The sequence below is a fragment of the Piliocolobus tephrosceles genome, chromosome 4, assembly GCF_002776525.5.
Source record: "Piliocolobus tephrosceles isolate RC106 chromosome 4, ASM277652v3, whole genome shotgun sequence".
Taxonomy (NCBI): Eukaryota; Metazoa; Chordata; class Mammalia; order Primates; family Cercopithecidae; genus Piliocolobus; species Piliocolobus tephrosceles.
Genome location: NC_045437.1, coordinates 132,878,998 through 132,906,883, shown reverse-complemented (window position 1 = coordinate 132,906,883; position 27,886 = coordinate 132,878,998). Strand labels below are relative to the sequence as shown.

General features: G+C 43.0%; 2 protein-coding genes across 14 annotated transcripts in view; both read left to right on the top strand.

Annotated features, from left to right (window-relative positions):
• Positions 1-6,345: 6,345 nt before the first annotated feature.
• Positions 6,346-16,591, top strand: THG1L (tRNA-histidine guanylyltransferase 1 like). Of its 3 annotated transcripts, XM_023218808.1 has the most exons (6): positions 6,346-6,653; positions 7,849-8,025; positions 9,799-9,968; positions 11,071-11,159; positions 13,082-13,189; positions 14,505-16,591. In XM_023218808.1, the coding sequence occupies exons 1-6, from the start codon at positions 6,463-6,465 to the stop codon at positions 14,664-14,666; spliced, it is 897 nt and encodes a 298-aa protein (XP_023074576.1). In that variant the 5' UTR covers positions 6,346-6,462; the 3' UTR covers positions 14,667-16,591. The 3 variants fall into 3 exon arrangements, with proteins under 3 accessions (XP_023074576.1, XP_023074577.1, XP_023074578.1); XM_023218809.1 differs by lacking the exon at positions 13,082-13,189 and having other exon boundaries at positions 6,417-6,653; positions 14,505-15,152; XM_023218810.1 differs by lacking the exon at positions 6,346-6,653 and having other exon boundaries at positions 7,959-8,021; positions 9,890-9,968; positions 14,505-15,152.
• Positions 16,592-17,889: 1,298 nt separating this feature from the next.
• LSM11 (LSM11, U7 small nuclear RNA associated) overlaps positions 17,890-27,886 on the top strand; it is a 35,953-nt gene continuing 25,956 nt past the window's right edge. For 4 of the 11 annotated variants that reach the window (XR_002733048.2, XM_023218819.2, XM_023218821.2 and 1 more), the window contains exons 1-2: positions 17,902-19,363; positions 27,074-27,213. Coding sequence is in view for 10 of the 11 variants with exons in the window: in XM_023218819.2 (XP_023074587.1) it covers positions 18,916-19,363; positions 27,074-27,213 (588 nt within the window). In the remaining variant the exon portion in view is untranslated. Of the gene's footprint in view, positions 19,364-27,073; positions 27,214-27,886 lie in introns of all 11 variants that reach the window. The other 7 variants (XM_023218820.2, XM_023218815.2, XM_023218813.2 and 4 more) reach the window with 6 other exon arrangements.

The window sequence follows — 27,886 nt, the reverse complement described above, 5'->3', positions numbered from 1 at the left end:
CTTAAGCTGGGAAGTAACTTCAGCAAAGTCTCAGGATACAAAAATCAATGTGTAAAAATCACAAGCATTCCTATACACCAATAACAAACAGAGAGCCAACTCATGAGTGAACTCCCATTCACAATTGCTACAAAGAGAATAAGATACTTAGGAATCCAACTGACAAGGGATGTGAAGGACCTCTTCAAGGAGAACTACAAATCACTGCTCAGTGAAATAAAAGAGGACGCAACCAAATGGAAAAACATTCCATACTCCTGGATAGGAAGAATCAATATTGTGAAAATGGCCATACTGCCCAAGGTAATTTATAGATTCAATGCCATCCCCATCAAGCTACCAATGACTTTCTTCACAGAATTGGAAAAAACTACTTTAAAGTTCATATGGAACCAAAAAAGAGCCCACATAGCCAAGACAATCCTAAGCAAAAAGAACAAAGCTGGAGGCATCATGCTACCTGACTTCAAACTACACTACAAGGCTACAGTAACCAAAACAGCATGGTACTGGTACCAAAACAGATATATAGACCAATGGAACAGAACAGAGGCCTCAGAAATAACACCACACATCCACAACCATCTGATCTTTGACAAACCTGACCAGAAACAAGAAATGTGGAAAGGATTCCCTATTTAATGAATTGTGCTGGGAAAACTGGTTAGCGATATGTAGAAAGCCGAAACTGGATCCCTTCCTTACACTTTATAGAAAAATTAATTCAAGGTGGATTAAAGACTTAAATGTTAGACCTAAAACCATAAAAACCCTAGAAGAAAACCTAGGCAATACCATTCAGGGCATAGCCATGGGCAAGGATTACATGACTAAAACAGCAAAAGCAATGGCAACAAAAGCCAAAATTGACAAATGGGATCTAATTAAACTAATGAGCTTTTGCACGGCAAAAGAAACGGCCATCAGAGTGAACAATCTACAGAATACGAGAAAAATTTTGCAATCTCCCCATCTGACAAAGGGCTAATATCCAGAATCTACAAAGAACTTAAACAAACAACCTCATCAAAAAGTGGGCAAAGGATATGAACAGACACTTCTCAAAAGAAGACATTCATGCAGCCAACAGACACATGAAAAAATTCTCATCATCACTGGTCATCAGAGAAACGTAAATCAAAACCACAATGAGATACATCTCATGCCAGTTAGAATGGCGATCATTAAAAAGTCAGGAAACAACAGATGCTGGAGAGAATGTGGAAAACAGGAAGGCTTTTACACTACTGGTGGGAGTGTAAGTTAGTTCAACCATTGTGGAAGACAGTGTGGCGATTCCTCAAGGATCTAGAACTAGAAATACCATTTGACCCAGAGATCCCATTACTGGATATCCACCCAAAGGATTATAAATCATGCTACTATAAAGACACATGCACATGTATGTTTATTGTGGCACTATTCACAATAGCAAAGACTTGAAACCAACCCAAATGTCCATCAATAATAGACTGGATTAAGAAAATGTGGCACATTTACACCATGGAATACTATGCAGCTATAAAAAAGATGAGTTCATGTCCTTTGCAGGGACATGGATGAAGCTAGAAACCATCATTCTCAGCAAACTAACACAAGGACAGAAAACCAAACACCATATGTTCTTACTCATAGGTGGGAACTGAACAATGAGAACACTTGGACACAGGGTGGAGAACATCACACACCGGGGCCTGTTGGCGGGTGGGGAGCTGGGGAAGGGATAGCATTAGGAGAAATACCTAATGTAAATGATGAGTTGATAGATGCAGCAAACCAACATGGCACATGTATACCTATGTAACAAAACTGCACATTGTGCACATGTACCCTAGAACTTAAAGTATAATAATAATTTTTAAAAAAATCTATCAGAATGATCAGTTAAAATTAAAAAATAAAAATAAAAATAAAAGAAGGTGCTACCATGTATAACCGTATTGCAAAGAGTAGAGAGAGGACAGCAATTCCCACAAGTATGGTGTGGCAGGTAATTTCCATCTAAAATTTTACTTGCCAAGATATAGAATTCCCCTTTGGGGGTCTATGAAGTTCCTTGGTTTTATTTTCCCAACAAAGAAACCTCCATGTTATGGGTACGTTACTCACTTTCATTACCTGGCACAATTTGCAAGATAAGTGCCCAGAACTAGCATATTGATTCACATTTTTATGTTACCAATCCCCCCCTTTTTTTTCCAAGCTGCAGAAGATTACCACTTGATTCACAAGAATAACCAGGGTTAGTCTAAAACATAGGCAAAAAGCTTAATAACAATAATGAGATTAGGATTTAATGACAAATGTATGATAAGCTTTGGAGCAAAATTTTTCCCTCCAGTCCTCATTTTTGGTAAAAACTAACTATGAATAAACTTTATTCATATACTTGGCCTGATTATTTGCATAAAGTGCAGCAGGTTATTTTGACATAGGCCTTTTGGATTGGCTTTGATAAAACTCCGTTTCCCAAGGAATTTTAGGTAAGACCTTTTTTTTTTTGAGATGGAGTCTCGTTCTGTCACCCAGGCTGGAGTGCAGTGGCACAATCTCAGCTCACTATAACCTCCACCTCCTGGGTTCAAGCGATTCTTCTGCCTCAGCCTCCCATGTAGCTGGGACTACAGTCGCCTGCCACCATGCCTGGCTACTTTTTGCATTTTTACTAGAGACGGAGTTTCACCATATTCGCCAGGCTGGTCTTGAACTCCTGACCTCAAGTGATCTACCAGCCTCAGCTTGCCAAAGTGCTGGAATTACAAGCGTGAGCCACTGTGCCCGGCCTTCAGATAAGACTTTTAAAGTCGATCCCAGCCATGGGTTTTTATCCCCTAATACCTGTGAGTTGGGTAATCTCTCCTCTTGAGGTCCCAAGATAAACTCAGAGCTTCCAGACTTGTTAGAAAGTGACATTCTTTACTAACCACAGGTTAGGAACCCTGTGGGGGACTGTGTAGGCAAGGTATAAGGCCAGCTCTCCCCAAGGGGCTTTTATTGGCTTTGCATGTCAAGCTTGATTCCTTAAAGGGAAACACACCCTTTCAGTCAAATTCCTGGTAAAATAACCAGTTTTTCCAATTTTGTCCTGTTGACAAAGAAAAATGGATTCTTATTGCACTGAGGTAAACAACTATATTGCCATAAGTTAAGAGTACTCACAGATAGTTTTCAAATTCTAGAGGAACCAGGCAGAGAAAATAAACATGCTCCAAATTTTCTTCACAAGAGTATAACTTACTCAATTATTAAAGGCCATAAATAGTTTAAAATAACTTTCCTTGACTCTGAAAATCAAAACAAAGATCAGCAATATTCCAAGCAAAAGTTAAAAAGATGGCTTTAACTTTCTGAGTTTGGTCCACTTAGTTAACTTTGATTTTGCTTGATATTTGTCAACATGTCAGTTCTTTATGAGTCCCTATGGTTCTTTATTTCAATGTTACAATTTTTAAAGCTATTTAAAAAGTGCATTTGAGAACACCTGTTAAAATCCTTTATATAGCTTGATTATAAACCATCCTGTGAGAAGGAACAAAGCAAGACAACAATTGTCTGTGAATAACAAATTTCCATTTGTGAAAGATAAATTGTCTGTGAATGACAAATTCAACCATTTTTATGGTTAAAAATATGACTGACAGTTTATTTATCTTCATGGTTTACAATAACTTTACTTTTAACTATGATTGATAGCATATACTTAGACATTAGAATTTTAGAAATCCCATACAATTTTGTAACATATATTAGTATTATTCATCAAAATATAACTTAAAGAAGATTGGACATCATTTTGGCAATCTCATGTGACTAAACATGTCAAATGATCCTACTTACCTCTTTTCTTTTTTTTTTTTTTTTTTGAGACGGAGTCTTGCTCTGAGGCCCAGGCTGGAGTGCAGTGGCCGGATCTCAGCTCACTGCAAGCTCCGCCTCCCGGGTTTACACCATTCTCCTGCCTCAGCCTCCCGAGTAGCTGGGACTACAGGCGCCCGCCACCTCGCCCGGCTAGTTTTTTGTATTTTTTAGTAGAGATGGGGTTTCACCGTGTTAGCCAGGATGGTCTTGATCTTCTGACCTCGTGATCCGCCCGTCTCGGCCTCCCAAAGTGCTGGGATTACAGGCTTGAGCCACCGCGCCTGGCCAACCTCCTTTCTAAATGTTTTGGAGTCCTCTGAACCAGGCAAAAAGCCAGGCATCAGGAAGGACAATTTCCAGATTGCCATAAATTATTTTGCCAAAATGATGACTCAAAAGGCAAAAACCTTTCATTAGCGTATACTATGACATGAAATTTTGTTCAAAGCAAAAATTTACCCTTGCATTAGTTTATTAATGTTAACCCCAATTCATTTACATGAAACTTTATAGATTATTCCATTTAATCCTAACCAATTTGACCATGAGGTGAAAACTTTACAAACTTTTTATAACCCTTTTACTAAAGGGCAGATTAGCATCTTAAGACCTCCTTGCTATGCTTTTAATGCTTAATTTATGTAACAAACATATAGATGCTATGGGGTAAGACGGTGTAGTGCTTCTACTATGCATTTCACTGCAAAGCAACCCAAAGCCAGTTGGCTTATTTTATAATCAGTCCATCCCTGATGCGAGTCTCATCTCCCACTGTGGGGTGGGGATGGGGAAACCCCATTTCTACAAATATATATATATATATACAAAAATTAGGTGGGCGTGGTGGCATGCACCTCTAGTCCCAGCTACTAGGAAGGGAGATGGGAGGTTCACCTGAACCCAAAAAGTCTAGGCTGCAGTGAGCTGAGATCATGCCATTGTAGTTCAGCCTGGGTGACAGAGTCAGATTCTGTCTCGAAAACATACAAATAAAAAAATTAAAAATCATGAATTCATACTGATATGTAATTTTGAAAATTCACCTAATGAAAGTAGGGCTCCTACAGGAGGTAAGATTTGGTTGTCTCCTGGTCAGCTTGGAGAGAGGAGTCTACAGAAAACTGACTTCACAGCAACAGAAACAAAGAAAAGATGCAAGATGTCATAATTTATCTTGGTCCTGCCACATATGTGACCTTATGTAAATTACTTTTTTCTCTTTGAGTCTCAGATTTCCCCTTTGTAAAGGTAAAATCCCAGTTCCTCTTTTGCATCCCTCTGATGTTACTGTGAGCATCAAAGGAGATGATGACTACCATTTGTGGTACTATTAAGAGGATATACACACATACTGATACAGATCCCTGCATGGATACACAAAAAACTGGTAATAGTTACTGCCTAAAGTATGTTGTTCGGAATCAGTGAGAGACTTTTCACTACATATGAAAGGATTTATATTGTTTGAATATTTTAATTTTTCTTTAGAGTCAGATTCTTGCTGTCGCCCAGGCTGGAGTGCTGTGGCTAATCATGGGTCACTGCAGTCTTGAAGTCCGGGCCTCAAGTATCTTCCCACCTCATCTTCCCCTGGCTAGGACTACCGGCATGGATTACCACGCCTGGATCATTTTTTTCTTTTTTGTAGGAACAGGGGTCTTGCTATGTTGCCAAGGTTGGTATGAATCTCCTGAGCTCAAGCAATCCTCCTGCCTCTGCCTCCCAAAGTGCTGGGATTACAGGCGTGAGCCACTGCGCCTGGCCTGAATATCTTTCTTGAGGATGAAAAAAAAAAAAGCAAGTAGGTAATGAATTTGAAAGTGCTTCGTAAATCACAAAATATGACACAAATATTAGGATGTTATTGTTACTATTATCTACCAGCAACAAGATATCAAACACTGGTTCTGTGATTATTTAATGGTGAAAAAGTTGAATAAATGTAGTATACCCATATGTTGGAATATTGAGTTCATTTTTCTTTTAAAAATCACACTTTGGAATAACTGATATTGGCAAATGCTCAAGCTGAGTGGAAAATATATAAACATTGTATAGGCGAATAATTCCAATCTTGTGCATTTCGTATGTAAACCTACATACACAAAAAGAAAAAAGACTGAAAGGAATCATCCACAATGCTTTGAGGGGGAGATGGAGAAACAAAGTGTTAATTTTCTTAACTGTACTTTTGGTGTATTCCAGATTTTCTAGAACGAGTTAATAAATGCCACTAAGAAAAGGGGATATATCACAGCTACACCTTCAAACGTCAGAAAAAGAACTTTTTTTTTTCTTAGGTAGGGGTATGATTTTGATCTGGGCACTAACGGGGACACTGATTGCTTTCGCTAGTGAGTCAAGACCAGCAGATAAAAAATAATTTTTAAAAACCTCATGAGAGTGATTTGCCACAGGACGGGAGGAGGAAGAAGCAGGCGTGGGAAGTGCTAAAGGAAGAACGTAAACCTCCATCCTCTTCCCCCAGAGGTTAAGAACTACAGCGAGAGGCGAGAGAGACTACGACCGCCCTACGGCTAGAGCGGCCGCGAAGAGAACACTTCCGGGGCGGGGCTATCTGGCTCTTTCCCTTCCGCGTGGAGAATGTGGGCCGCCTGTAAAGTTAAGGTTCACGATTACTTGGCCACCACTTCCATCACTCTGAGACGGTGCCTGAGACTGGGAGCGACCATGGCAAAAAGCAAGTTCGAGTACGTGAGGGACTTCGAGGCTGACGACACCTGCCTGGCCCACTGCTGGGTGGTAGTGCGGCTGGACGGCAGAAATTTCCATCGGTGAGCGAGCTCGGCCCGGGGCGTCGCGGTGCCCCAGCGCTTCTGGGAAATCCGGCTTCTACTCTCCCAAATCCTCCGCACCGCCCCAGTCACGGTTACCGGGGTAACGTGGTAGCCAATGAGTGCGCAGCATGGAGCATCGCCCCGCCCTGCGTGTTGGCTAGGACAGTGCTTGAACGCTGGCTGTTAGTGTTATTGAATGGGCGACGTGCTCCCCTGATGAGGATCTGGCTTAGAGTGCCCGTGTTAAGTGAACAGAGACCTGTTAGCAAGGACATGTTGTTAAAAGTCACTCTCATGCACAGTATTTAAGCTCTTAAGCCAATCGCCTAGCCTTCTGTTAGATATCTTTGAATGTTGACTGTTCAGAAGTCTGTGTAAGCCTTGCTTGTGGGCAGTACTTATGTCTGTGCTTCATTATCAGTAACAGGCCACATGGACTATTTTCAACAGAGAGTTAGAAAAAAAGAGAAGGCTGGGCGCGGAAGGCAGGAGGATCACTAAAGGCCAGGAGTTGAAGACCAGGTTTTTGTTGTTGTTGTTGTTTCTGAAACTCCGCCACTACAAAAACAGAGAGAGAGAAGCAAGAGAGAAAGAAAGAAAAAGAAAAAAATTTTATAATTTGCCGGGCGCAGTGGTGCATACCTATAGTCCCAGCTACTCGGGAGGCTGAGGTGGGAGGATCGCTTGAGCCTGGGAGGTCAAGGCTGCAGTGAGCGGTGATCGGACCATTGCACTCCAGCTTGGGTGACAGAGCAAGATCCTGTCTCAGAAAGAGAGGGAGGGGGAGAAAGAAATATAACAGAAAGATGGGAATTTAATTTTTAAAAAGGGCTGCATTATTAATGATCATTATAACTAACATTTATTGAGCACTTACTAGGAGCTAGGTATGATTGCTTTTATCTTCCCCCTAATCTTCAGGACAACTCAATGAGGTAAATATTCTTTTATTCCCATTTCATAGAAAGGAGAGTTGAGGCTTAGCATTTATGTCTGTTTTTCTCAATTTTAGGGCAGGAAAAAAACTAAGTTCTTAAGGAAATGGATCAGGTTGTGGCTAGTTGAGCATTTGGGTTCACAGTGCTGTTACATTATCTTCCTCCAAACAGCCTCTGTTATCTAGCAACAGAGCTTGTTGTTAATGACACGCTTCCATCCATGCTGTCTTCCCTTTTCTCTTCCCCCTACGAAGGTTTGCTGAGAAGCACAACTTTGCAAAACCTAATGACAGCCGTGCTCTCCACCTGATGACCAAATGTGCCCAGACTGTGATGGAAGAACTAGAGGATATTGTGATTGCATATGGACAGAGTGATGAGTACAGCTTTGTGTTCAAGCGGAAAACTAATTGGTTTAAAAGAAGAGCCAGGTAATTCCATGACCTTCCTCCTTTCTTCAGAATATTTCCTACCAACATTTGGTTTTGTTTATCTTAATCGCAGACTTACAGGCTACAGATGATGTCTGCAGTATTTGTAACTGCAGAGTGCATGTATATTTCCTGTTTAGATTGTTGTACTTCCATCTGATAGCCGAGCATTCTGTGTGCCTCTTTATCTGATTCTTCCCCCACATGTCCCATATGATTAGTTTCTAGACTGACTTGGCATTGAACATTAAGATTAGAAACAGAGACCATAAGAATGTAATATTCACAATTCATAGGTTGGCTTTAGCCAGTGATAGTCTCTACATGCATTGCATTACACTGTTCCTTAAGGGGGATCTCATTATAAAATAGATAAATCTGATACTTGATTTGGCAGTATTTTGAAACGCTGTATGGGAAATAAATCATACAATGAATTGGTTTTTCTTTCTTTTTTTAATAGAGGTGGGATCTCTCTGTGTTGCCCAGGCTGGTCTCAAACTCCTGGCCTCAAGCAATTCTTCTGCCTTGGCCTCTTGAAGTGCTAGGATTACAGACGTGAGCCACCATCCCCAGCCTGAATTGGCATTTTTTTTACAACAATGGTTTCCCTCCTTCCATGACTGTAAACACAAACAGGTCAGGCATGGTAGCTCACGCCTGTATCCGAACATTTTGAGAGGGCGAGGGAGAGGATTACTTGAGCCCAGAAGGTTGAGACAGCCTGGGCAAGATGGTGAGACCTCATCTGTACAAAAAATTTAAAAATTAGCCAGGGTCAGTGGCATGTGCTTATATTCCCATCTACTCAAGAGGTCGAGGCAGAAGGATCTCTTGAGCCAAGGAATTTGAGGCAGCAGTGTGCTATGATTGTGCCAATGCACCCCAGCCTGGGGGACGGAGAGATTCCATCTTTTTTTTTTTTTTTTTTTTTTTTGTGAGACAGAGTCTCGCACTGTCGCCCAGGCTAGAGGGCAGTGGCCGGATCTCAGCTCACTGCAAGCTCCGACTCCCGGGTTCACGCCATTCTCCTGCCTCAGCCTCCCGAGTAGCTGGGACTACTGGCATCCGCCACTTCGCCTGGCTAGTTTTTTGTTTTTTGTTTTTTTTTTTTAGTAGAGACGGGGTTTCACTGTATTAGCCAGGATGGAGATTCCATCTTTTAAAAAATAAAATAAAATAAAAAAAAATACCCCTTGAATCATAAATTCATATCACATCCTATAGGGAAAAATTTAGTATCAGTAGATCACTGAATAGAACTGGAAGGAGAGAGAGGCTGCATTTAAAATATGTAACTGGCTGGGTGTGATGACTCATGCCTGTAATCCCAGCACTTCGGGAGGCCGAGGCAGGCAGATGATTTGAGGTCAGAAGTTTGAGACCAGCTTGGCCAACGTGGTGAAACCCCATCTCTACTAAAAATACAAAAATTAGCTGGGCGTAGTGCCCTGCGCCTGTAATCCCAGCTACTCAGGAGTCTGAGGCAGTAGCATCACTTGAACCCAGGAGGTGGAGGTTGCAGTGAGCCAAGATGGCACCATTGCACTCCAGCCCAGGCAACAGAGCAAGACTCTGTCCCCAAAAAAGAAAAAAAAAACACAAAACCAAGGTATTAAAATGGTGTTTCTTAGCCAAATGCATTTTATCTCCTGGCTTTCTGGGCAGTTTGTGTTATCTCTCTGTGGTACCCACGGGTCTTATCAGGGTGTTGAATTAATTCCATGTATTTTTCTTTTTCTTGCTCCACCCAATGTGCGTTATATTTTCAAGTAAGTTCATGACTCATGTGGCCTCCCAGTTCGCTTCCAGCTATGTGTTTTATTGGCGGGATTACTTTGAGGACCAGCCCCTTCTGTATCCCCCTGGCTTTGATGGAAGAGTCGTGGTGTATCCCAGCAACCAGACCTTAAAGGACTACCTCAGCTGGCGACAAGCAGATTGTGAGTGGCACCAAATAAACACGTGTAGTTAAACCACCAATTCCATGCCATACAGGTGTTGATATCATACAGGATTGGCTCGCATATACTTTGTTTTGACATACACTTTGTAGAGAATGCAGTATGTAAGTATTTTTTCAATTAAAGTATTTGAAAAATTAAATTTTATGTAAAAACTCCTTATCTTTATTTTTTTTTTTTTTTTCTAAGACAGAGTTTCGCTCTTGTTGCCCAGGCTGGAGTGCAGTGGTGCAATCTCGGCTCACTGCAACCTCCACCTCCTGGGTTCATAGGATTCTTCTGCCTCAGCCTCCTGAGTAGCTGGGATTACAGGCATGTGCCACCATGCCCAGCTAATTTTGTATTTTTTAGTAGAAATGGGGTTTCTCCGTGTTGGTCAGGCTGGTCTTGAACTCCTGACCTCAGGTGATCCACCCGCCTTGGCCTCCCAAAGTGCTGGGATTATAGACACGAGCCACCGCACCCAGCCACCTTACCTCTATTTTTTAAAAAAATCAGATGTGGCAATACTGGATCTGCATTCTTAGTACTGGACAGAGCCTGTGCAGTGGCCGCTACCTTTACACACACACGCACACTCACACGCACATAAATGCTAGTGTGCCATAGTCTCTGCCATTCCCTGTTGTTCCTCTGGGGTCTCCCACTGCTTTACACATTTATGTTCATGCCAGCCTCAGTGGGTATTTGAATTGTGACCCTTGCCTTATGTGGCTGTGATGATGTTTGTGAGACTTTTACTTGCTTGTTTAGTTTGATTTTTCCAAAAGAACTGGAAAAGAGATTAGAATAATATAAATCAAATAACTTCTAAAGTATTCCTAGGATTAACACACAAGTTAACAGATTTGTATAATGTATATCTAAAATGACCAAATAAAACTGTTGTTAGGGATGAAGTTTTTTTCCTCCTGCTCCTTCCCTCCATGTTCCCTGCGTAGGACTTCGGGCAAGTCAGTAAATGTCTCTGAGATCTCTTTACTTTGAAAGAGGAGAGGGTCAGGGCTCTAGTATTCCTTGAAGAATGAATATTGAATAAATATTTTATGCATTTAAACGTTACTATTTGTTCTCCTCACAGGTCACATCAATAATCTTTATAATACAGTTTTCTGGGCACTGATACAACAATCTGGACTAACACCAGTACAAGCCCAAGGAAGATTACAGGTATAAAGATCTAACTACATTAATACATAACTGGGGACAGTTCGCTGTAGGCTCTCCCATAACTTTTTTTATGTTAACTTTACGCTTTTTCTTTTTTTTTTAAGATCCCTTTACAGCTTTGTTTTGAAAGGATATAAAAATCATAATAGGAGCAGTTCTGCTGCCTGCTTGATCTGTAATCCTGGATGAATTACTACTTCTCCCTGAGCCTTTGTGTTCTTGGTGGAAGTGGAATTGAGGACACTGGCTCTTCATTCCCACGTGCTAACACTTGCCTGGAGCCGTGTATGACTGTATGACTGCCGTCTTCAGAACCGACTTTTTTTTTTTTTGAGACACAGTTTCACTCTGTTGCCCAGGCTGGAGTACAGTGGTGTGATCTCAGCTCACTGCAACCTCTGCCTCCTGTGCTTAAACGGTTCTCGTGCCTCAGCCTCCCGCATAGCTGGGATTACAGGTGCACGCCACCACAGCCAGCTAATTTTTGTATTTTTAGTAGAGACAGGGTTTCACCATGTTGGCCAGGCTGGTCTCAAACTCCTGACCTCAAGTGATCTCAGGCCTCCCAGAGTGCTGGGATTACAGGCGTGAGCCACCACACCCAGCCAGCACTGACTTTTTGTCAGTCCCACCAGGCCTCTTCCCTCATTGCAGTTTTCCCTGCTGGGCACCTGTAGTTTCTTGGGTTTATGACCTCTGTGTATGGGAAGAGTTCGTGCTGAGTTTGTTACTTTCATAAATGTCATGACAACTACTTATATCATGCTTCTGTGTAATTTTATCTTCTCTGCCTCAGTTCTTTATAGGTAAAATGTAGAAAATAGTAGTTTCTACCTCATAGGTTTATGGTGAGAATTAAATGGCATGATGCTTGTAAAACAGGATAGTATGAAGCACCTTGTAAGCGCTTAATAAATACTGGTTTTTGTTATAACAGTGCTACTTGTAGGATGACTGTGAAATGAGGTAATGTGTTGTAACAGATCTTTTATATGTATTTTATTTTATCTATTTATTTATTTTTTGAGATGGGTTCTCGCTATTTTCCGCAGGCTGTTCTTGAACTCCTGGGCTCCAGCAGTCCTCCCACCTCAGCCTCCCAAGTAGCTGGGATTACAGGTGCATGCCACTGTGCCCAGCTGTAACAGTTACTAATACAATGCCTGGTACATTATAATTGCTCAGTAAACAGTTGTCATTTTTAATAATAGTAATGATAGAGATTTTTATATAACAATAATAGAAATACTGGGGCCTGGCATAGTGGTTCATGCCTATAATCCCAGCACTTTGAGGAGGCCAAGGTGGGCGGATCACCTGATGTCAGGAGTTCGAGACCAGTCTGGCCAGCTTAGTGAGACTGCTTCTCTACAAAAATTAGCCGGGTATGGTGGCATATGCCTGTAATCCATCGACTCAGGAGGCTGAGGCATGAGAATTGCTTGAACCTGGGAGGTGGAGGTTGCAGTGAGCTGAGATTGTGCCACTACACTCCAGCCTGGGCAACAGAGTGAGACTTTGTCTCAAAAAAAAGGCACACTGGTAGGTATATCCAGGTTTGGAAGAGTTAAGTTCAGATTTTGATTCTTTGTAGAAGAATAAGGACAACCTTTTAACCTTGGGCAATTTATATAACCTTTCTAAGTTTTACTGGCCCAAATATATAATATGTACTCAGTATCACTTCCCCCCACTCCCTTTCAGTCTTGACTTGTGAAGCCAGTGTTTGGTATAGGAGAGAATTTTATCTAAATAAGATCAGAATTGCCCTTCAGATGAAAATTCACTAGTAACTATAAGATGTTTGATAAAATCCTTCCACTTCTTGATTGTGGAAGTTTAGGTTGTGGGTCTAATGGATAGTAGCATTAGGGGAGAAAGAAGACAGGCAGAGCTTTGAATATCTATTTTTATTTCCTCAGGGAACTCTTGCAGCAGACAAGAATGAGATTTTGTTTTCTGAATTCAACATCAACTATAATAATGAGCCGCTGATGTATAGGAAAGGGACTGTGTTGATATGGCAGAAGGTAATGCTGTTATGTTCAAAGAAAAATGGAAGTCAGGAAAAAAGAGAGCCTGTGCCCATTCCAAGCCGTGCCGTCTTTGCTGCCTGTATGCTGATGTGACTCCAGTTGCTAACGCAAACCAGATCCTTTCCAAGAGGAGAGGCCATAGATTCTTATTTTTAATTACATTTTGTCAGTAGTGGTCCAAAATCTCCCATACATAAGTAGAATTACAGAATTTTAGAATTAGTGCCTTTATTTTTCTGTGTTATAAGCTTTCCCTGTATCCAATAAAATCCTTTTAAAAGGATACAGTACAGGTATGAGGATTTGTACATTCATAAAATACTTAAAAAATGCTTTCACACTGGATAATACCATTAAATGGTCTCTCCATCCCATGACAAGTATAATATGAGGCACTAAGAGACGATGTATATGAGGGTTTGTTGTTTTCATAAATGTCATGAGATTTCTTTGACATTCATACTTAATATTCTGTAATAAGTCTGTACATTTACCTATATCCTTAATTTTACCAATATTTTCTCTCTGTACCAGCTGTTAGGCATAATGATTTCTCTAAATTTATTTCCTTCCATGTGAAGTTTTTTTTTTTTTTTTTCCCCCCTGAAATGAATGTTTTCAAGTACCAAGGAGTACCTTGAGAGCTAGTCATTCCACTGGCAACTCCAGCTCTTTGAGTTTTTCAAAACATTTGTTCTTTGGTACAGACTTGGATACCTCTTAATGCAGGTGGAAGGTAAGAAACACCTTTAATTCTATAGTTATTGCTAATGAGGAACATGGAATCCTTTCTTTGTTCCTAAGATCGCTTCACTCTAGTATAACTTTTTTTTTTTTTAGACAGAGTCTTGCTCTGTTGCTCAGGCTGGAGTACAGTGGTGCCATCTCGGCTCACTACAACTTTCGCCTCCTGGGTTCAAGTGATTTCTGGCTAATTTTTGTATTTTTAGTAGAGGCAAGGTTTCACCATGTTGGCCAGGCTCATCTTGAACTCCTGACCTCAAATGATCTGCATGCCTCAGCCTCCCAAAGTGCTGAGATTACAGGTGTGAGCCACCGTGCTCGGGTAACATAACCTTTTTAAAACTATTTTTAATTATAAAGAACTTCATGCATACTGAGATTATATGTATATGTATATATACACACATACATATATGCGCATATATATACACATATTTATATCTATATATATCTCAAATCTGGCAGTCAGAAGTATATGAAGATAAAAAGTTAACTATCCCCACATCTTTTCTCTCCCAAACCCACTCCTGAGTTAACAATGTCACTACTTTATTTTTACCTGTAGGTGAATGAAGTGATGACAAAAGAAATTAAGCTGCCAACAGAAATGGAAGGAAAAAAGATGGCAGTGACCCGGACCAGGACGAAGCCAGTGCCCTTGCACTGCGATATCATTGGGGATGCTTTCTGGAAGGAACATCCAGATATTCTAGATGAAGACAGCTGACCCTTTGCGCTTCATTTCTGGTGTGCTTAACCATGCAAGCCCTCCCACCTCCCAGGGCTCCTTGCCTTAGGTGGCTGTATCCCTACCACCCAGAACACTGGTGCGAATTACACGGCTCAAGTTGGGAGGGGAACAGGGAAGGAAGGGATGGATGGGGGTGGTGTATCTTGTTCTGTTTAAGCAGAACACCTTGTTTGCAGTGTTGGAACATGGTTCCTTTGGCAGAAGTGCTTTTTTTTTAATCGCAGTACTATTTTTATAAAGGAAGAACTATTTCATGCCTTGGAGAATGAATCATTTTTAGATAGTGACATAAATCTTGTAAAAACCTGTCAGTTCTTTTCACCTATGAAAGAAGAGGAGCCCAAACTCTCGCCCACCTGTTCTTAACCAGAAAACCCACTGACTGAAAATCTCACCTCTGCCACCCATCTACTTGCATTCATCTTTGGCAGGCCCCAAGATAAATATGGGTTAATGCCTGCATGATGCCTCTGAATTCAGGAATTGCAGGGAAGACTCGGCGCTTTGTGCCAATTGCCAAGTTGACAACTTTGGCTGAACAAATGAGTAGTGGCTTCAGTGTCCTTGTGTACACGTTGTGTGGATTGATTTAATGGAGTTGTCAGCATGATTATCATCTAGCCAGGAGCATAGTTTCCAAGGCCATTTACCTCTTTCTAAGAAGAAACAATTATGTGTATATATGAGAGAAACAATGAGTGAATGAGGATGAAGAAACATTTACCCCACGTACTCAAGATATTTCAGTTTTAAAAGTCACTTTCCTATTAGACTTCCTGAAAAAGATTCTCACATAGCCTCTATGTAATCAGAAAAATGACATTTGATTTCAAGAGCAGAGGGGTAAACATGTTTCTGCTAATCGACAGGTAGCAGGTGTCAGAGGAGTCATAATGTTAGTAGTGCCACCTTCTGTTGGGTCAGTGGAGATGGGTGAGGAGCAGCAGACAGCAGCAGGGATCATCATATGCAGCCAAACTTGGCCTCTGAATGGGGGAAGGTAGTGGGAATAGGTGAGAGAACTCACATTTTTCTCTTGTCCTGGTGTTATATTTTGGAGGGAAAGGATTATTTGGCCCTATTGAGAATCAAGAGGCCGGGTGCGGTGGCTCATGTATGTAATCCCGGCACCTTGGGAGGCCCAGGCAGGCAGATCACCTGAGGTTGGGAGTTCGAGACCAGCCTGACCAATGGGGAGAAACCCCGTCTCTACTAAAAATACAAAAAATTAGCTGGGCCTGGTGGCGCATGCCTGCAATTCCAGTTACTCGGGAGGTTGAGGCAGGAGAAGCATTTGAACCCAGGAGGCGGAAGTTGAGGTAAGCCAAGATTGTGCCATTGCACTTCAGCCTGGGCAACAAGAGCGAAACTCCATCTCAAAAAAAAAAAAAAAAAAAAAAAAACATGGCTGGGCACGGTGACTCACACCTGTAATCCCAGAACTTTGGGAGGCTGAGGCGGGTAGATCACCACGTCCAGCATGGCAAAACCCCATCTGTACTAAAAATAGAAAAATTAGCCGGGCGTAGTGGCACGTCCCTGTAATACCAGCTACTCAGAAGGCTGGAGCAGGATAATTACTTGAACCTGGTAGGTGGTTTTTGCAGTGAGCTGAGATCATGCCACTGCACCTCCAGCCTGAGTGACAGAGCAAAACTATCTTTAAAAAAAGCGACAACCCATGTCCCAGTGCCTCGTCTTGCACTGCAGAATTTACATCTAAGAAGAAAATGTATTTTTGAAAGGGCGATTGCTGGCCCCATCCCTCACTAATTGACAACCCATCTGTTGATGCCATTTTTTTCCCTTCCTGTTCTCACTCCACAGAAAGAGGAGATACGGTTCTTGTTTGGTAATTGCTAAAATATCTTTGAGGAAAGAAATAAAGATGTCAACTCCTTTGGCTTGCTTCTTCATTTATTTTTCTTAGACAAATAGACTATATGAAATCTAACTTTTGTATATGTCTTCGGGTAGCCCAGGATACACATACCCTTATCATACCAGTGGTTCACAAACTTCTGGATGCAAAAAAAAAAAAAATTACTTGGAATGCTTGTTTAAAACGCACATTTTTGGCTCTTCCCAGCCCCCAGGAAGGTTTGAAGCTCAACAATCTGATTTTTTTTTTTTTTTTTTTTTTGATTTGGAGTCTTTCTCTGTCAGCTCACTGCAACCTTTGCCTCTCGGGTTCAAGTGATTCTCCTGCCTTAACTTCCTGAGTAGCTGGGACTACAGGCACGCACCACCACGCCTGGCTAATTTTTGTATTTTCAGTAGAGACGGGGGTTTTCACCACATTGGCCAGGCTGGTCTCGAACTCCTGACCTTGTGATCTGCCCGCCTCAGCCTCCCAAAGTGCTGGGATTACAGGCATGAACCACTGCACCCAGCCAGTAATCCGATTTTTAGCCCCAAAGGCTTCTGATATGTATGGTTGTCAACATACAGCACCTTGGGCAGCAAGGCACTCCGTATACTGTGACAGGCTGGGTGGGAAGTAAGATAATGTAGCTCTTGATTGGCAATTTTAACTTAATGGTAAGTTGACAGCATTTTATATCAAAATACAGAAAAGTAGGCATTAGAGTACAAATTTTCAAGAAAACCACCTAGAGAAACGTGCTTTCTGTGGGTCTTAAATGACACCATAAAGGCTATCACTCAGTTTTGTTATATGATGTGGAGATGAGCACTCATTTGTTGAATTGCCAGCAGTTCTGCAGCTTCAAGTTTTTTATTCAGGCGGGGGGTTCTGAATAAAGTGATAAGCTGGGTTCAAAACCTGTGCCATAAAGAAACCTGTACTGCTACTAATTAGAAGCCAGTGCTTGAGGTTTTTTTCTTTTCTTTTCTTTTCTTCTTTTTTTTTTGAGACAGGGTCTCGCTGTGTCACCCAGGCTGGAGTGCAGTGGCGCAATCTCGGCTCACTGCAACCTCCGCTCCTCCAGGTTTAAGCAACTCTCTCCCTCAGCCTCCGGAGTAGCCGGGATTACAGGCGCCTGCCACCATACCCGGCTAATTTTTTGTATTTTTAGTAGAGACGGGGTATCACCATCTTGGCCAGGCTGGTCTTGAACTCCTGACCTCGTGATCCACCTGCCTCGGCCTCCCAAAGTGCTGGGATTATGGGCGTGAGCCACCGTGCCCGGCCTGCTTGATGGTTTTATCTTTGCAGTAGTATGCATTCATCCCAAGGTATATTTCACAGTTGTATATTAATTTTCATCTTGTTCTCTAAGGTACTCTCCAGTATTCTCTTGGAGACATCCTCTCTAAGTCTTAAGGAAACTGAAATGTACACAAAGCAACTAGTACAGAGAACACTAGTTGATGGCAGTTCGAGAATGTGGTGATGGGCAAGTGATGTGTGGCCTGTAGGTGAGTGGAAACATTTTGGCTCTGATGGATGAGAAGGTTGTATCTGGGCCTTCCGTGTAGAGTAGACTGTCATTTTAAAATCAACCAAAAAATATTTTGCCGAACTGAGACTGTAAAGTAGCAAGTGGTATGATCAGATCTTGTGAATTTTCCATAGTTTCCTCCAAGAGCTGGATCGTTGTCTCTTCCAATTGCTTAGCAATGCTTAGAAAGACAGTGATATAATGAATTTTCTTTGATACTAAGCGCAAATTTGTTTATGCACAGGGTGTAGGAAATGGAGGACAGACACCCAGTATTGGCCGACATGCATCTATTATGAGCTCTGTAGGCAGTATCTCCCCATCCTGAGGTCAGTTCTATGAGGTAGGTACTATTTATATCATATTTCAGATGAGAAAGACGCTAAATACTTTGAGCCCAGGTAGGCTATTCTTCCCACCCCATCAGTAGTACTCAGCATGGAAGCAAATTGAGACATTCATTGCCTTCCTCCAGACGTTTCCTGCCAGCTCAACCTAGGATGCGATCCCGAGCTCATTCCCGGGGAACCCGGAGTATTAACAAACACCCTAAGTGGTAATGATATAGACGGGGAAACTGCATTGGAGCAGGTCAAGCAGCAGCCGACAGCGTTAACCTGTCCGCCGTGGGCGGAGGCGGCGCTAGGCGCGGGCTGGTCGGAGCCGCACACCACGCCCCCGGCCCGGGTGGAACGAGGACAGGTGCTGCCCTCCGGCGGCCGCGTCGGCGCAGTGCAACCCCGCGCCGCGGCTGCGCAGTGCCGCCCTCTGGCGGCTCCGCTCCTTCTTCCCATGGGCCTCGGCTTGCGGGCCTTTCAAACATGGAGGAGCGGGAGCGGGGGGCGAGGTCGGCTCGCGCCGTGAGTCCCGCGCGCCCGCCCAGCCCGCGGCTGGATGTCAGCTCTGACAGCTTCGACCCGCTGCTGGCCCTGTACGCGCCCCGCCTGCCTCCCATCCCCTACCCCAATGCCCCCTGCTTCAACAACGTGGCGGAGTACGAGAGCTTCCTCAGGACCGGGGTCCGGGGCGGCGGGCGCGGGCGCGGGCGGGCTCGGGGCGCGGCCGCGGGCTCGGGGGTTCCCTCCGCGCCCGGGCCCTCAGGCAGGACTCGCCGGCGCCCGGACGCGCCCGCCCCGGACCCCGAGCGCATCCAGCGTCTCCGCCGTCTCATGGTGGCCAAAGAGGAAGGGGACGGAGCCGCAGGAGCGGGCCGGAGGGGTCCCGGTCGGAGCAGGAAGGCGCCACGCAACGTGCTCACGCGAATGCCCTGTGAGTCCGCGGGCCGGGCGGGAAGCGGGGCCGCAGCCGTCCGGAAGCTGGCGGCCGAGGGGGCGTCTGCGGGGCGGCGGTGGCCGGGCGCGGGTCTGCCTGTATTGTGGGAGCGCCTTGGTGGAGATTTGCGGGGATCATCAGCGACTGTGGGGTGGAACTGCTTGAGTAATGTGGGTAATGACGGCGGGGGGAGGGTCCCTCTGAGTAAGAAAAGGGGCTGTAGGAGCAACAGAGGGAGAGTGGTGAGGCTGTAGTGGTGATAAGAAGCCGTGGGAAAGGTCTGTAGAGGTAATCGGGGCCCATGGAAGGGTCAGAGGTGATGAGCCTGCGGAGAGGGTCTACAGGATTGATGGAGGACCTGGAGAGGTGGTGGGGGCTACAGAGTTTGGGGGACATCATGGGGACGTCTGCAGAGGTGATGAGAGGTCTTAGAGACCACAGTGATAGGTAAGGTGGGGCGGAAAAGGAGACGTGGGGGGAGAGCACAGCCAATATTAGGGGAAGGAGAGTATTTGGTCAGTGGGATTTGAGGATGATCGGATGGAGTGTGGGGAGATCTGTTCAGATAGCACAGGCGCATAATCCCATAACCCCTGTACATTGACAGCTCCTCCTCGAGTGCGATAAGCAGAAGGGCTGCAGGGTCTTAATACACATATGTTCACATTACTAAGTCACAAGTGCTGAAATGCAGCAGGCACAGAATGCCACTAAAACAGACGCTGTTTTACAGCCACTCTGCCTGGCTGGGTGCAGGACTGTGTCTGTCAGGCTCATATTACCATATGTGCAGATTATTTTAAGTTCTAAAGGTGTAAATGGCACAAGGGAATTTCTTGGAGCCTCCTAATAGATCCTTAGAGAAAGCTGTAAACAGCAGAGGCTCTAATGTGTGAGTTAGGTCTTGTATAAATGGAATAAAAACAGCCTAGAGTTATCTCTTTTGTCATCTGGCAAGCAATTCTGACATCTGCCCTGTGAACACAATGACCTACTTAGCCATTCAAAGCATCTGTATCCTGATAATTAAATTGTTACCTTATTAAGTCACTGCCTTTTGGATGGAGAGGTGTGCCAAGCAAGGGACTGATTTTCTTCCTTCCTAGAAATTTGTTTATTAAGAGAGAAACATCCTGAAACGCTGTGTGCTGTTATGTGTGCCTTTGCTGGATGTCTTACCATGCCACAGCATCCCTGCCCAAGCTAGGATTTACCCCGGCTTGCTTGCCCGGCTATAACACAAAGACAGTATGCATGTTCCCAAAACAAGAGCAGTTTGGGGGACCTTAATTTGCCTATGCAATTTGCCACCATTAGGTAGTTGAAATGCACTCCAAGTCTCATTGCAACATTTATTTCTATTTTACCAGTTATTGCGTTGCTACCAAGATTATCAAGGGAAAGGAATATTCCTGTGTATTGCTATGTGGTGGGTGGTTTTGGCTTTCCCTGTAGAGCACTTTACTGTAATGATATGACAGTGTGTGAAGACCAGCTTTGTCAACTTCTTGTGATTAAGTATACCCCTGGAATTAAGATCTCAGAGAATGTGCCCTACATACTGAAAATTTTCACCATGGCACTGCAGACAATTGGGTGTACATGAGAGACAGGTGTTGACGTTCACACAGAGTTGACCTTCAGAAAGCAAGAAAACAACAGAAACATGGGTGAGGATTGGATTTATTCAAGAAAGAGTTCCTACTTGAGGGTGAAGGGTGGGAGGGGGGTGAGAATCAGAAAACTACCTATCAGGTACTATGGTCACTACCTGGGTGACAAAATAATTTGTGCGCCAAACCCCAGTGACACATGATTTACACATGCAGCAAACTTTTCATGTACCTTCTGATCCAAAAACAAAAGTTGGAAGGGAAAAAGAAAAGAACTAGGTATATTTTATATGTATGCCACAGTTTTAATTAAAAATATATATGCCTACTCTAAACTCTGATTGGATACAGTTGCTCAGAAAAATCAAAATATAGATACCAGTAAGATAAAACTGGCCGGGCGCGGTGGCTCAAGCCTGTAATCCCAGCACTTTGGGTGGCCGAGACGGGCGGATCACGAGGTCAGGAGATCAAGACCATCCTGGCTAACACGGTGAAACCCTGTGTCTACTAAAAAATACAAAAAACTAGCCAGGTGAGGTGGCGGGTGCCTGTAGTCCCAACTACTCGGAAGGCTGAGGCAGGAGAATGGCGTGAACCCAGGAGGCGGAGCTTGCAGTGAGCTGAGATCCGGCCACTGCACTCCAGCCTGGGCGGCAGAGCGAGACTCTGTCTCAAAAAAAAAAAAAAAAAAAAAAAAAGATAAAACTATTTGTGGACATATACAAATGCTTTCTGGAAAAAAATGCCTATGCATTTGAGAATGCTTAATTCTTTGCAAAAATGTACATAAAATGTAAGTTACCTCAGGCTATAACAGCAAACAGAAGCTTTGTTAGGTCATATCATCAATGAAACATAATGAAAAATACAGGAGGAGCTACATTTTGTTGCTGACTTTAAAATGCTGTATTTCTTCAATTCAGATCCAAGTTACCCATCCAAGTTCACAGACAGGACAGTGTGGAAGGAGTGAAAAATTAAGTGTAATGGTGTTTTAACCTTAAAATGTTTCACTTTGTATCTCTGTCATAGAATCTCTTTGAATTCCCTTGTGGAGCAGTCCTATTCTTTTCCTTGCAGTAATAAAATTTTAAAAAAGTAGCCAGGCACAGTGGCTCACACCTGTAATCCCAGCACTTTGGGAGACCGAGGCGGGCGGATCTCTTGAGGCCAGGAGTTCAAGATGAGCCTGGCCAACATGGTCAAACCCTGTCTCTACTAAAAATACAAAAATTAGTTGGGCGTGGCAGCATCTGCCTCTAGTTCCAGCTGCTCAGGAGGATGAGGCACAAGAATCGCTTGAACCCTGGAGGTGGAAGCTGCAGTGAGCCGAGATCATAGGGACATCATAGGGATGTCTACAGAGGTGATAAGAGGTCTCAAAAGTAATAATAAAAGTATAGGAGGCTGTTGCAATACTGGGAATACTAAAGAAAAAAAAAAGCATAGGAGGAAAGGTTTTTCATAATCATTAAGCCTAAGCCATCATTGATACCACATTTTCTCCATGTAAAAAACTCAAGCACAAGCTCTACTTGCAAGTGGAATGTAATTGCTTTTCCTCCTTTTTAATATTGAGGTGCCTATAGAGAATGGTAAGACAAGATTAAAGAGCATTATCATCCTCTTTTCCACATAATTCTAGTGTCTATATTTCTCCTTAGTATCGCAGCACCATACCTGACCCACAGTGGTTCTGGTTTATAATTATGCTTCAAGCAAGCTTTTTCTAGGTATATCTGTCACTGTGAAACGAACTGGTGTGTTCAAGCTAACGTCTTGACATTATAAAGCTGTAAGAAAAAGTGTTATCATTACTTTGTTTTAGCTACAAGTGTGTTGGTGTGCAGCATGTGCCGGTGTGAACAAGTGTGTGTGGTCAATCCAAAATGCATGTGACATGCAGGGTTTGGCTTCTAGACCACTGTCTAGGTGAATGGCTTGTCTCCAGTTCCAAATTCAGTTCTCCTGCAGGGAGCCTACACAGTCGCTTTTACTCACACACATCCTGCTGAGAAGGATTTCAAAACAAACCTGATTTATTGGGCCTCTGACATAATATCACGATTGGAAATTTGTTCGAGTCCTGTTGTTGTAGTTTACTTTGATTGCTGAAATAATTTCCCACAATATGGTGTCTTGATGTTTTCATTTTAATAAAGTGATATTCTTTGGATAACTTTGATTTCACTACCTGCAAATAAAGAGCAAGAAAATAAGCAAAATCAAGAACACCTGAGCCCTACATACAGCAGTAAAGTGAACTCTCAAATTTGAACAGCATCTCTGTTACACAGAGGTTGCCAAAGGTGCATGAGTATGACTTACATAAAACCGAGAACAGGGGTACTTGGGCTTCAAAAAAGGCCAAGCTTAAAATTCAGCCTTGTCACTTTTCTCAGCTCAATGCAGCTGTCTCCAGTGCAACTGAAGAATAGCCTCAGATGATTTCTGCACCACACTGCTCTGTGTGTGTGTGTGTGTGTGTTTAGGCCAGTTTGACATAGCATCACAATAGGGAAGACACTGGTGTGCCTTTGCCAGGTAACTGATTCAAACATTGTGCTTTAAATCTGTCATGGCACCCTTCTATAGAATGGCAACTAAAACTATTTTCAGAGAAAAGAAAAAATATTTTTCTGTTGCAGACTCATAAGGTGACTGTTACAGTTTGTGGTTTCATTTCTCTGGGCCCTTAATAGGTTATGGAATCTGGGGAGCTGCCTATGCCCTAATGAGCTAATAACTTTGTATATCTGGAGATATATATGTAGATACAGATTTGTCCTTAAATTTCATTTGAATAGGTGGTTGTGGAGGCTAAAGCAACTCCATCTTGAATGCTAATCCACCGTGTTGACTTCTGATTAAACCCAATTCTGGGAAGGCCTCTAAGATTTCAAATTTACTGTTGTTCCTTGAGTAAGAGCATGTACTTACTGTAGCTCCTGTCCTTACGTGAGAACAACCTTGATGTTATCTTACTTCAATTGTCGTACACATCCCTTCAGAATCACCCTTTCCCTATAGCATATAAGCCCTGCGTCTGGGGGTCATGGCACGGGGATCCACCATCTTGTTTTGCCGCCACCTGAGACACAGACATGGCTTCTCTTCCTACATTCCTATTAAATATTTCTAAGGAAAACAAGAGTTCCTGTAAGAGGTAAGTTTTAGGTCTTTAAAGAAGGGCATGATTGAGAACAGTTATTTTAAATTTATAAATTTAAATTTAAATGTATAATTTACATGTAGCAGGAGAAGGAAGAGTGGAGCTGAAAATGACCTGGATGTGGAAGGGTATGGCAGTGGAGAAGGGGATTGGAAGAGTAACTTTCTCCAAAGATAAGGCATATGCTTTTTTGTCATATTTTGTCATAGAAACCTGACACATCCATTTGGAGCTTGCCACAGAGACGGCTGGAAAGAGAATGTGCACTCTGATTCAGAATGGGAGCTCATTTTTGCCTTGGCGGTTTGCTCTGATAGGTGGTGCTAGTGTTGTACTTTTGATCACACAAGGATACAAGGAGAGCAATGCTTCCTAGAATTACACCTTATTAAATCTTTGGAAGAAAAAAATTAAAGCTACACATTTGAGAAAGACCAATTGAAAGACCTGAATTTGCTATCTATTTAATTAGAATAAGAGACTGTTGCTAAGATACCTGATTGCCCTTTCTCTCTGTTTTGGAGGTGTGGGAAAGAAGTAATGTCCCTGTTTTTTTCCAAGTTAGAAAAAGAATAGTCTTTCCACTCTTTGTGTAAACACATACATCTGTAGGGCAGGGGGCAGTATATATGTATGTGTAGAAAAGGAAATAATGCAGGCATGTGATCAGTTTCTAAGAAATTGAATTATTGGGACTTAGTCCTGAAAGAAATCTACAAGTTAACTATCTTAACCTCATTTTATGAATGAGGAAATTTGGACCTTAAAGAAAAAGTTATTCACCAGGGTCACGCAACTAGTTATAATGACCTGAAAGTTGTTTACAATGCTTGATTTAATACGGCCTATAACACATATGCGCACACACACACACCCTTAGCTAGCAAATGTACAAAGGACTTTAAAATACTGCTAGAAGAGAGGTAAATGGTGACGGTCAGACCAAAATTCTCATGGTCTTTTCCAAGGTCACTGTTTCATGTTGCTTCCAACTCTGACTTATTCCCAAACCTGTAATCTGAGATAAACTCCTCCTGCTAGTCTGCTAAGTCATTTTCTTCTAAGAATCTTTTATTAATTTATCACAGCCATCGTTTATAAGCCAATCTGTGACAGAGGGATAAGATGGCTTCAGGAGGAACCAATTTAGTTATCCAAATTGAAGTGCAGGGCTGTTGTTCTTTATGCCACTAGAAACAAAGCAGGAGAGATTTTTCATTTGTTTACTGTCAATGCCAAATCTCTATATAATAATCTAGACTTCTAAGACCTGACCGAAAACAAAAAACTTTCTACAGAATTTTGCCTTGCAAACTTGGGAAAGACTGAGACTGTGTATGCACGAGAAAGAGAGATTGGGGGTGCATAGTGCGTGCCTGTAGTCCCACCTACTCAGTAGGCTGAGGTAGGGGAAGCGCTTGAGCCAAGGAGGTCAAGGCTGCAGTGAGCCGTGATTGTGCCATTGCACTCCAGCCTGGGTGACATAGTGAGACCCTGTCTCAAGAAAAAAAGAAGAATGTGTAGGGTTTTCTTTGGGGAGGTTTTATATACCATAGCCAGCATATTGTGAGAGCTGAGTTAACATGAAATAATAAAAATAAAATTCATCTTTGCTCCCACGCTCTGAGAAGAGAATCCTTCATAATAAAAGCTGAACTTTATAGTTCCAATATTCTTCCCATAAATCCTTATCCTGCTCTTTTCATGTGATGCTTATTAGTAGTGTCATAGGAGCCGGATACTCAGCAGGTGCCTTTTACACCATCAGGGCTTGGGCTACATACAACCAGTGCTTTTCCTCCCAGAAACACTAGTGACTCCAGAGAGCTTGTGCGTGGAGTAGCTTTGGTGGCGTCAAAGGCCCTTCTTTCTGACAGGATTGCACGTGTTTTAAGGGCAGAGTGCAGTTTGTTTCCTTTGAACATGTAAACAAAGCTTTTGGTTTTTTGGAAGACTCAAGCTGGGTATGTGTTCATGAATTGTCTTAAGGCACAGAATTGAGAAGGATCTCGCTGTTGATATATACATTTTGTGTGTGTGTTTTTCTCGAGACGGAATCTTGCTCTGTCACCCAGGCTGGAGTGCATTGGCACGATTTCGGCTCACTACAACCTCCACCTCCTGGGTTCAAGCCTCCTGAGTAGCTGGGATTATGGGCATGGGCCACCACTCTCAGCTAATTTTTTGTATTTTTAGTAGAAACAGGTTTCACCATGTTGGCCAGGCTGGTGTCAAACTCCTGACCTTGTGATCTGCCCACCTCAGCCTCCCAAAGTGCTAGGATTACAAGTGTGAGCCACCGTGCCCGGCCATTTTTTTTTTTTTTTTTTTTTATGACAGTCTTACTCTGCTGCCCAGGCTGGAGTGCCGTGGCAGGATCTCGGCTCACTGCAACCTCCACGTCTGGGTTCAAGCCATTCTCCTGCCTCAGCCTCCTGAGTAGCTGGGATTATAGGTGTGGGCCACCATGCCTGGCTGATTGTTGTATTTTTAGTAGAGGCGGGGTTTCACCATGTTGGCCAGGCTGATCTCGAACTCCTGACCTCAGGTGATCTGCCCACCTCGGCCTCCCAAAGTGCTGGGAGTACAGGTGTGAGCCACTGCACCCGGCCCACCCAAGAAGTTTTTAAGTGATAGTTCATCTTAGAATCAGCGACATCGTAGAATAAAAGATACACTGGTAGTGAAACATTTGGCCGGTATCAGTACATATGGTTTATCCTCATTCTGTTGGAATCTAGTCTCATGTCAGTGTGTGTTGACCGCACGAGCCATGTTGCCCATTGGACCTTCCTGTTCCAATAGTGAGATTGTCACTCTACCATGGGCCTCATGTTGCTGGCTGAAGTTGGGTGGTCTTGGCTTAATTCTGGGAATGAGGGCAGATGTTAAAACTGTCCTGATCTTCTCTTGTTTCAGTGCACGAAGGCAGCCCTCTGGGTGAACTCCATCGCTGTATCCGCGAGGGGGTGAAGGTGAATGTTCACATCCGCACTTTCAAGGGACTTCGGGGCGTCTGTACAGGCTTCCTTGTTGCATTTGACAAGTTCTGGAATATGGTAATTAAGCCTTTCTCACAGGGCTGGAGAGCCTCCTACGGATTACATATTCTATATATTTAAAGGACCTGAGTAACTGCTTTAAGCAAAACCCAAAAAATAACTTCTCAGAAGAACTAGAATTTTTGCATGCTTTTGGGCAACATCAAAAAAGGTCTTTTTATTGCTTCCTTCTCCTTAAGGCAGTGGCTCTTAACCAAGGTGATTTTGTTCTTCCTTCACTCCCGGGAACATTTGTCAATATTTGGAGACATTTTATTGTCACCACTGTAGGAGGGGATACTACTGGCATCTAATAGGTAGAGGCCAGGGTTGCTGCTAAACAGTCTGCAGCACACAAGATAGTCCCTCAACAACAAATAATTATCCAGTCTGAAAAGTCATTAGTGACAAGGTTGAGAAACCCAGCCTTAAGGACCAGTTATTTTATTGGTTTAGTAATTTTTAGTTGATTTTCTACCAACCATTCTTTCATTAATTTAAAAACATTTATTGACTTCCCACTTTGGCTGAACCCCATGCTAGGTACAAAAGCTTCAGAAAGGGCCGGGCGCGGTGGCTCAAGCCTGTAATCCCAGCACTTTGGGAGGCCGAGACGGGTGGATCACGAGGTCAGGAGATCGAGACCATCCTGGCTAACACGGTGAAACCCCGTCTCTACTAAAAAAATACG

Bases quoted from the DNA above. Each gene is read 5' to 3' on its own strand.
- THG1L (XM_023218808.1), top strand. From the start codon at position 6,463: ATGTGGGCCGCCTGTAAAGTTAAGGTTCACGATTACTTGGCCACCACT. The intron at 8,026-9,798 runs GTAATTCCATGA...TATATTTTCAAG, and splicing joins TGGTTTAAAAGAAGAGCCAG to TAAGTTCATGACTCATGTGG. The intron at 9,969-11,070 runs GTGAGTGGCACC...TTCTCCTCACAG, and splicing joins CAGCTGGCGACAAGCAGATT to GTCACATCAATAATCTTTAT.